The following is a 10,193-nucleotide window of genomic DNA, read 5'->3' on the forward strand; positions in this document are numbered from 1 at the left end:
CACAGCAGGTGCGAGCCGGGGGTCCGGGGTGGCGCGGAGGGCGGGGTGACGCGCTGGAGAGCTGGCCAAGGGAGGAGCTGGGTGGGAAGGGAAGAGGAACTTTGGGGACGGGAGGGACCGTGGGCGAACGAAATCAGGTGCAGGGGAGGCCTCGCAGGCTGGGGCTTGGGGTGAGCCCGAGCAAGTGGAGACAGGCAAGGACCAAACGAGACCGGGCAGAGGCCCGGGCGCGACTGGGCTGGGCGCCGTGCGGGGGCCGGGGCCGGGGCCGAGAGCAGGGGTCCGGGCGCGCGCCGGAAGGGCTTCGGGGCGGCCCCGGGGGCGGCGCTGGGGGCGGAGCGGGCCGGGACGCGGCTGCATTAAGTGAAGCTCATGGAGACTGTGTGCTCTAGCGCCTTGCGGCGGAGGGAGGCGATGCTTGTACCCCGCCACACGTCGCTGCTGTCCGGGGAGCTGCAGAGCTGGGGCGAGCCGGAGACGTTGCTGGGGCCGGGGAGGGAGGCGGGCACCATGCCGGGGAAGGCGGGTTGATAGAGGTGCGACTGCAGCCCCGCGCCGTTGGAGCCCGCCAGGCTGTTGGACAGGCCCATGGAGTTGGGCGGCGGCCCCGCCGCCAGGCTGCACTGGGACAGAGACTGCGCCATGGCCTGCTGCCTGCCCAGCGCTGGCGGCAGCGGCAGCTGAGACACGCCCGGCATGGCGGCCGCCGCCCAGCGGGTGTCGTTGGCATGGAAAGAGCACAGGCTGTCGCCCATGGCGGCGGCGGCGGCGGCAGCAGCTGACGGGAACTGAGGCAGGCCTGGCGTGGGCAGCAGCGTGCCGGGCGCCCGGAATACGTTGGTGGTCTTCTTGCGCTTCTTCCACTTGGCGCGCCGGTTCTGGAACCAGACCTGGAGCAGGCAGGACGGGAGACAGACAGGGCGCCGTTAGCGAGCCTAGCGGCCAGGAGGGGCGCGAGCATGGGCACCGGAAAGCCGCGGTAGATGCGGCCACTCTGCCCCAGGCCGAACCAGTGAAATGCCATCCATCGGCTTGACACGCCCCCGCACCCAGCCAGGGCCCCTGGTTCTCCACCATGCGCAACGGGCGCCTCCTTCACCCACTCGCGAAATTTCGCGCTCCTGAGTATTCGTGCCATGGAGCGTTTACGCAGAGTGCAAATATGCTACCGTCTGCGGTGTTCACCACGCCTCTGCACATCCTGTGCACTGCAGGCTGGCAGGCATGTGTCAAGGCTCGACCCACAGGTGCACAAATGAAGATAAACATGTGTACCCGTGTGGCTTAATGGCGTGCCTCATCTCGCTGATGGGGTATAGAATTTTCAGAAACGCTGGAAATTTGGAAATTGATGACGGGCCGTGGATGGCATAGTCAGTTTCAAAATCAAAAGACAAAGGAAAATCCCTATAGCCACGGTTGACAGAGCGGAGAGGTTAATATAGTGATCCGTGTGGGAAAGTGAATGCCATTCAGCCACAGTGTTCTTTGGGTCGCCTCTGTGACTTCTGATTCCTCCCCTAGCGCTTGTGCTGCTGGCACAAGCAGGGGCCTCATTCTTAAGCCACTCTAAGGGTATCTTTGCCTGGGCTATACCTGTGTGCTGGGAATTGCTACTGGAGACCAGAGCCCCAGAGCTTTCAATACTTCTTTTTTTTTTTTTTCCAAGAACCGAACTAAGGATCCCAAGTAGTAAGCCTTCCAAGTCCATCAAGTCACCCTACTCGTTTAATATGTAAATGAAGAAAATTTTCTGACTAATATGAGTTAAAGGAGGTCAAGTTTAAAACTCACACTATGTATCAATCATATTTAATTTGGCTTAGACAAATCCAGGTGTCTTTTTCAGGGAGATGTGTTTGATAAACTATACCCCAAAATAAAAATAACCCTCTTACTCTTTCTTTCTTAACAATGGCCCAAGAATTTTAGGCCCTGTCAGACAAAGTTGCTTAGGAATGTCAAATTCACTATCACAGGAAGAGTTCTGCCCGAACAATAACATGTAAGCTGCCAGACCAAGATAAATTCCCATCTCCCCAATTTGAATTTTACCTTAAGAAAAAACCAATAATTTATCAACATGACTACTAGGCAGACTTGCAGCTTAAAATAGGACTAGTCAACTGAAGGTTTACCAAGCCTAAATGTATTGATTGAGTTTCCTCCTAATATTTGGACAACACAATTCAACCATCATATTCGTGGCCAAAAGATTATTCATCCCTTAATCTAACCTATTACTGCTTACTCTGCAAGCTATATTATTGGGAGTATGGACATACCTGCCCTTGTTCTTGGTAAACCAGTCATGCACAGTGATATGTTCACATCTATGCCAGTGAAGACACACTCTGCAATAACCAATGTGAACAGCCTTGCAATGTAGAATTGTCACTGAGCTTTGGCCAGCCCAGGCCTTCCTACCATACATGCCCACCAACATCCACAACTTTATTTTCCTCTGATTTCTACCCCATTTCCCAGATTGTTGTATACCCCAGTGTTGGCGATTGGATACTATAATGCCTTTCCAGCTGCAGCCCCTGAGCTGGTGGCAAAGTGGATTAATGAGGCAGCAGAGCCCTTGATGGTGGATGGGATCAATGCAACCGGATTGAGCTGTTAGTGGCCTTGGTGGAGAGCAACTCTCCGGAGGAAAGGAAGGCGCATGGAGGAGATATTCAGCCACAGTCTCTTTGCAGCACCTATCCAGCACTGGACTGGGGAAAAGTAGGTGGGATGGCATCTGTGTTCGCACACCTTACATACTGCTCTGGGTATATTTTGAAATGTATCTTATAAAGTCAAGACAGTTCCTAACACCATTCAGTGAATCCTGAAATGTTTGGTGGTTTGCCAGAGAGCTGTGAGGGGAGGAAAGGGGAGAGAGAAGCAGAGAAAGGAAAAGTGGAGAGGGCGATGCAATGCCCAGTAGAATTTCAATAGAAAACATGACTGCCAGAAAGGTTTCTGGATCTAGTATCTGCTAAAGCACAGGTGGAAAAGAACAGCTGTTATAGAACTAAATATTATAGGAATAATGGAAAAATCGTGCTCAATTATGTTTGAGGGTTAGTAGTCAAATGATGGCTACAAATTTTTTTATGTTTCATGGCTTACTGGGATTAGGAAAAAAAAATCTGCATGGGATCTGAGCACCTCCGTTCCAAGCTATGATGCATATGTTTTTTAAATGTGAATGTTTCCACTTGAAAACTAGAGCATGACGGATTAAAATGCAGGCAAAACCTAAGGGAGATTTTCAGAACGCACAGATGACAACTCCAGGAAATATATTAACCGCAGCCACAGGCCAACTTTGTACTCAGTTGAAATGCAGCTCTTCTCAGAAAATGCTTAATACAACAGTGAGAATCTAATGGAGGTTGGAATCTAAAAATCCACTTTCATGATATCTGCTGTTACAGTAATATAGACATACTGTAAATGTATTTTAAAATATATAGCCCGTTTAATTCCCCAGCTATAAATGGCTCAGAAATAGAGAGGGGGGGGAAGAGAGAATATTACTTTTTCCCCCCTTGGAGCAAACGCTTTATGAAGATCTCATTGGAATCCAGCAAATGATTAATGTGAAGATTTGGGAGGAAATCTGGGGAGCTGTATTAAAGCCTAGATCTCAGGTTCATTTCGATCAGCCAGCCGTGAACTCTGGGCCGAATTCATTACACTTTAATAGTGCTGGGAGAGGAAGAAAATGCAATTTCTCATTCCATTAGAAAACTAGAAAATACTCTCAGCTTGTCCCCCTATTAAGATGTGGCAGGTGACAGGGCCATTCTGGGGGACACGGTCAATGGAATTACAGCACATTATTTTTGTTCGTATAAAATATTGAAAGGCAAGCCTGACTGTGCAGAAGTTATTTCACTGATTTGGTTTTTATGTAAATAAAATATTGAAAGTTAATTAATCCGTGCTAGAGACTAATGATTATGCTTATTATATTGCATTTGATCGCGTAATTTGCATGATTCTCGCATTGCTGCTTAATAAGCCATTCTAGGTTATAAATAATTCTGAAATTGGTTTCTAATAATGGCATGCTATAAAAAGAATGGTTTTATTACACTAGCCAGAAAAGGGGAGCAAGATCAGAATGGAATTGGCCTTCATGTGAGTAGGGGTGTTTTAATAAATTCTTAAAAGTATGCTGTATACCAGATAGGGATTAGAAAAGAAGTGTAATAAGTATAATTTAGTCTAGAATAAAAAAGCATCTCTAAAAACATACCATTGCAACGAATTAAATATTTAGATAATTTTTAATCAGCGCAGTGGCCCACATACTGGAAAGAATGTGTGGCAATCTGTTAACTATAAAGAAAACTATGAAGTACTCATCATATAAGAACATAAACCAATTACTATTTAATTTGAATTTGGTCAAGGAGCAATGGTACAGTGAATTGTGAAGTAAATACATTTTCCATAAATTATTTTTGTATTACATTACATCATGTTAATCATTTTGAAAAGTTAATTAAGAAGGTTATGTTGATCTGATTACTTTTTAAACTATGGAATATTATTTTTAAAAATATTGAAATTGCTATTCTATTAAATTGTTTCTATCAGCAGCCTCAAGCTATTATCTTTGGTTGAAGATTATGCTAGAACAATTAAAGTACTTTATCTCCTTCTTCTTCCATATTCTTTTGTGTATTTTTTGAAAATAACTATTTCTATTACATAGTTTATATTTTATTTCATTACAACTTTTTCTATTAAAAGAATCACTGTCATTAACCTTTGGAAGACCTAATAAAGTTTAATAGACCTCGTTTTCTTTTTTCATAAAATCAGTTGTACAATTACATTTTATTTGTGATTCTAAGTTCTTATTTTAATTTAAACTAATTACCAATATGTCTAGGTTAAGACACAGCATTTTACTCCTTTAAACAAAAATTAATGGACAGTATTTCTCTTGAGTGACAAAAAGAAAATTTATAAATTTTGAACTTACAAGATTGAACCTACAAGCATTATCATTAGCATTGATGGAAATATTGAAATTATATATTTTTTGTAGAATTTTGAACTTAACTTCAGATTTTTTAAAAAAGGTGAAAAGTAAAAATTTTAAAGAGCATTTAATAATATTATCTGTATAAAGCAATTAACACTACTTACTTCAATGTGTAATTTTAGAGGGCCAATGGTTCAGGCCTTTCAGAGTTTGCTAACAGAACCACCCAGACTTACAATGAATAAAAATGTTAATCATTATATTATGCCCTCAATATTACTATATTAATTTGACCATTTAAAGTCCCCAATGACACTCACTCACTGACTATTAAAACAGAAGCATGTGTTATTTTTCCAGTTTAGACTATCTTTAGAATGCCAAATGGAGACAGCATTATTCAATAATGTTATTATGGACACCCTCGTTGCTTATTTCTTAGATCAAATGTAAAGTAACTGAGATCTTTAAAGTTAATTTATAAAAACAGGTAGGGTCGGTTTAACAGATTAGTCAGGTTGACACCCCCAATATTGGATAGAAAATACCAACGTGCAAAATAGCAAAGGAAGATTTTCAGGACCCCGGACAGCGCACCTCTTGGCATTTCACCTCCCGGCGTCTTCCCAGGAAGTCTTTGATAGGTTTTTTCATTCTTTTAAAACACGAAAAAAATCTAGGATCTATTGGACTTATACTTTCGTCCCCAAGTTTCAAAAACGTTGTGGTGTGATTTTCTACATTATATATATCATACAACTTGGAGAGTGGTCGGAGGAGAATAAGGCGTCAACAATAATTTCATCTACTACCTGCCAATCTTTCCTGTCCTAAATATTGGTTCTTTAGATCTGATATCTACAACTGAAAGCCTTTATCTCCACTTTCCACCTTTCCCAGTTTCCTTAGAGGAATCTAAAAACAAAACAGTGTTCACAGGCTGTCAGGAATCTGGCCAGCCACCCCAAGTGCATTTGGTAAACCACCTAAGTTCAAACTCCTCGCAAACATGGAAACTAGGGATATAGTCTGCCTGAGAGCGGCGGGAGGGTATTACTTAAGATAAACCTGGGAGTAGCTTTTTTTTTTTTTAAGGCTCTCATAATGCTTTATTTGCTCCTTTCTCGTGTTTTCTGTATAACTTTTGCATTCCCTCGTTTATCCAGATGCTTAACACAAACTCATTAGGGGAGTCATGAAATGCTTGTCAATAAGGCGCTCTCGGCTGAGCCGCCTGGGAGACGCGGAGGTTGCCTTCTCTGGAAGGAAGAGGCGAACCCGCGAGCCCAGTCACGCCGGGCTTCGAGTTTGAGGAGTCTCTTTGGAGATGTGGCTACGGGGCCTTGCGTGTCCTTGGGGGATTGCGATCGGGGGCCAGTTTCCGAGCAGAGAACGAGATAATTCGACCCAGGAACAGACAGGCGGCGGGAATGCAGCCCAGGATCCGGGCACGGAAAGGAAAGACCCCGCGCCCTTTGCCTAATTCCTCCCGCTCCCTCCTCGCTTTCGGTCCGGGCGCCCAAGCCCCGCGTACCTGCACTCGGGACTCGGTCAGCCCGATACGCAGCGCCAGCTCCTCACGCATAAAGATGTCGGGGTAGTGAGTCTTCGCGAAGCTCCTCTCCAACTCGTTGAGCTGTGCTGGCGTGAAGCGCGTCCGGTGGCGCTTCTGCTTCTGCTGGCCCTGCTGCTGGCCGGCTTGGCTGGGGTTCGGGCCGCCCTGGGGCCCGGGCTGCTTGTCCGGGTCCTTCGCGCTGACCGCCAGCGAGGCCGGAGTGGAGCCCACTGTGGTGATGTCCTCCCCGGGCAGCAGAGTGGCTCCCTCCACGGGGTCGGAGTTGGGCGCCAGGTCCCCCGGATGGCCCCCGGGGTCGGAGCCCCCCACGCCCAGCCTACACTTCACCGCCTCCCGGTGGCCCAGAAGCTCGGCGGCATCTTTCATACCTGAGGAGGAAAGGGGATCGCAGTCACTACTTTCCCGGCGAGGCGAGGAGGGGACTGCCTTCCCTGCGCCGTGTTCCTTCAGTCCCATCCTCCGCTCCCTCCGCGCCCACGCTCGGCCCTAGGGGAGAAACGCCCGGGCTGCCCAGCTGGGCTCCCCAGGACTTGGACTGCCAGGCTGGAGTAATACGTCCCGGCCCTTCCCTCTCTCCGCAGGCGGCTGCCGCAGTAAGCAGCGCACACATTCCTCTCTCCCACAATAGATCACCCCCAGTTCCAGCAATAAGACGTGCCTCCGAATCCCTCTCCTAAACCTTACCCCGGCGCCCTGAAAACCTAGAGTAAACCTTTGGACCCCGGTGTCTGAGAGGGGAGAGAAAAAAAGAAAAACGATTATCCGATTCTTCCGTTGCTGCCCCACCTGCGCTTAGGCAGCCTGACTCATCCACCTCCGGCCCTCAGCCGATTCCCTCTCACTTTTGGAAGATGAATAAGTCTCCAATCTTTCCACCCCCCGAAACCAACCCAAATCAGCTCCGCCTCCCCCTCAAATCAGAGAAAGTGTTTGGAAAATGGAGTCACATCCATCACCAAAGATTCCCAAACCGGAAACCCAGAGCCCAGCAACCCAGAGAGCATTAAGGAAACTCAAGTAAACTCCACGTAAAACGGTGAATCAAACTTTAGAGAATTCAACTTTTCTTTATAGAGACATGAAAGGAGCGTTCCTCTCAGCCACTGGCAATGTCGAGTCCCTTGCTGAAGGCAGGGACGCCTGTGAGGTTGGATTTGGTCTTTCTCCTTTTCAACCAGCACACTTAGCAAATCCGCCTCGATGGCAGCAGCTTCTCTTTCATGCCAGATTTTTAACAAATTCAACTATACTTGGACAAAGAGGAAGGGGAAAGGGAGTGGGGAAGAGAGAAAGGGAGGGAAAAAAGGAGGAAGAAATCCCAAATCAAAGCAAACTAGAGAGAAAAGAGAGAGAGAGAAGACACCGCCAAACAATTATCTCGGGGTAGATCGCCTTTCAAAAAAATAAGGGGGAGGGGGAAGAGAAATATAAGAAAAACAAACAGTAACAACATTCCCCAACTCCCTTTCTGGATCTACATATTCCATAGACTTTTTAAAAAAGACGATGTTAAATCAAATTAAACTTTAATGCAGCACAATTACTTTTAAAGAAATTAGTCCATTTAGGGCACATTAAGGTAAAATAAGGAACAAATTGACAATTTCCTGCCCCGGCTTCTCCTGCCTGCCCGGGCGAGAGGCGCACACTCACCTAGCCTGGCGTCCAGGAGGTCGGCGTGAGACAGCATCGCGCACCGCTCCAGGGCGAAAGCTGTTCCCCCCCAAATTTTAGCGGCTTTAAGTTATTTAAAATAGATATAAGCTATAAGCTATACGATATAGATATATATAGATCACCTAAATGAAAGAAAATTCGGTTTGTGGTTAAAAAGGGGGCTTCTTGCATTATAATGTCCTTTAGAGAGACGGGGAGGTGCTTAACAGTTGAATGAACCCGTGAGCAGCTCGGCGAGGGGACCAATCAGGAGGGCAGCCTGCAAATGTCAGCGCCCGGAGAGTCCCCCACTCCGCCCGCCCGCCCGCTCCAGCCCGGAGGAGGTGGCGGCGGCAGCCCTGGCAGCTCCAGCCCGGAGCAGCAGCTAAAGCGGTGGCGGGCGCCTCGGCCTCACCCTAAGCTCTGAGCCCGGCTTCCGTTAGTTCTTTCCTGCGATTTTTTCCAGGCACCCCCTTCCTTCACCTTGTCCTGCTCAGCTCCCTCAAAGGCACAGCTCTGTGTCTCTGAGATTTTCCTAGGTCAGGCACAGAGCATGAGCCAGAGCAGGGGCCAGGGCAGGGCATGACCCTCGCGTGACCCGAGAGTCGCCCCCACCCGCGCGCTCTGGGTGACACTGGCCTGCTGCTATATTGGCCTGCCAGCCCAGGGCACCGGGAGGGCACACTACGGCCTCCAGACCGTGACTAGACTTTGCCGCCGATCAGCAGGCCTGCGCCTGCGGTCCGGGCGCCCTGGCTGGGCCCCAGGGCCTTCAGAGCCCTAACCCCTCGGCGGGCCTACAGCGCAAAGAGGAGTCCGCTTCCCCAGTACTGCTGGCTCCCGCTGTCTGCTTCGGGGACCAGCGTGCAGCGCGGGTTCGAGCGCACTGCATCCTCCGGCCAGGCATCCTCCAGCTTCCGCTCCTCTGTCTGTACCACGCTCGCATCCTGGCCCCCTACCCACTCTTTTGGTCAAAGTTTCTAAGTTCAGCCCAGCTCCCAACTCCACTTAAGGCTGTAAATAAAGTTAAATGCTCTTTATTTTCCTCTTGAATATGTTAAACTACTTGAACAATTTAAAGTGCTTTGCACAAGTGAAGCGAACCATTTCTAATGTTCTGATTTTTCAGAGCCAGCCAACAACAAAGTTTAGATTAGTAATATATTTCTAACCAGAGTAATTTTCAAGATCATTAGGCATTTATGTAATTAGTGCCAAATCTATAAGCTTTTATTACGATTATTAGAGTAAAATCAGTATAAATTTGTACTAATTTACTACTGTTTAGACTTGGCTGTCAAGCCTAGAGGTTCTTATTGTAAATGATAACTGAGGAAATTAAGTGCAAAATTCTGTACCATTTCTGATCTGCTCCTAAACAATCCGTTTCAATTGTATTTGTAGCAGAACATAATGCCCTTTTAAAGTTATTTGACTTGTATTTTTATTTGCAACACAAGAAAAATGCCCTCTACTCAGACACAATGAAAACTGATATTTACTACTCTCAACTTGATTAACATTGATTTTTAATTCGAGTGTGATGCAATTAAGATTATTCATTTAGTGCAAATAAAGCTTCCACAAAAGGGTGGCCCTATGAAGTCTGTTTTAAATAATACCGAGCAAATGGCTTTTTTTGTTCGCCGTCCAATTGACTTACACAAAACATTGGAAATGCTGCCTGAGAGCAGATGCGAGAGGAATTGTGTGTGTCTGAGTGTGTGCGTGTGTGTGTGTGTGCGCGCGCGCGCGCGCGCGCGCTCAGGAGGGAAGGGGGGTGTATGTGTCCTCAGCTGTATGACAGGGACCGAGAAGGAGACAAAGGAGGTGGCAGAGCGAACTCTGGGGCAGTTTTGTTTCCTCCTTCCCTCCTGCAGCCGCTTAGCCTCCTCTCGTGCACACACACGTGAGCGCGTGCACACGTGCACACATGCACACAGACGTGTGAACGCCGAGTGTTGG

General features: G+C 47.4%; 1 protein-coding gene across 1 annotated transcript; it reads right to left on the reverse strand.

Annotated features, from left to right (window-relative positions):
- Positions 1–359: 359 nt before the first annotated feature.
- Positions 360–8,391, reverse strand: OTP (orthopedia homeobox). The gene is made up of 3 exons (XM_003785931.1): positions 8,226–8,391; positions 6,531–6,940; positions 360–890 (listed from the first exon to the last, which is right to left on the reverse strand). The coding sequence occupies exons 1-3, from the start codon at positions 8,260–8,262 to the stop codon at positions 360–362; spliced, it is 978 nt and encodes a 325-aa protein (XP_003785979.1). The 5' UTR covers positions 8,263–8,391.
- Between the last annotated feature and the right edge of the window lie 1,802 nt (positions 8,392–10,193).

Source organism: Otolemur garnettii, unplaced genomic scaffold (genome assembly GCF_000181295.1).
Source record: "Otolemur garnettii isolate 467f Iridium unplaced genomic scaffold, OtoGar3 scaffold00017, whole genome shotgun sequence".
Taxonomy (NCBI): Eukaryota; Metazoa; Chordata; class Mammalia; order Primates; family Galagidae; genus Otolemur; species Otolemur garnettii.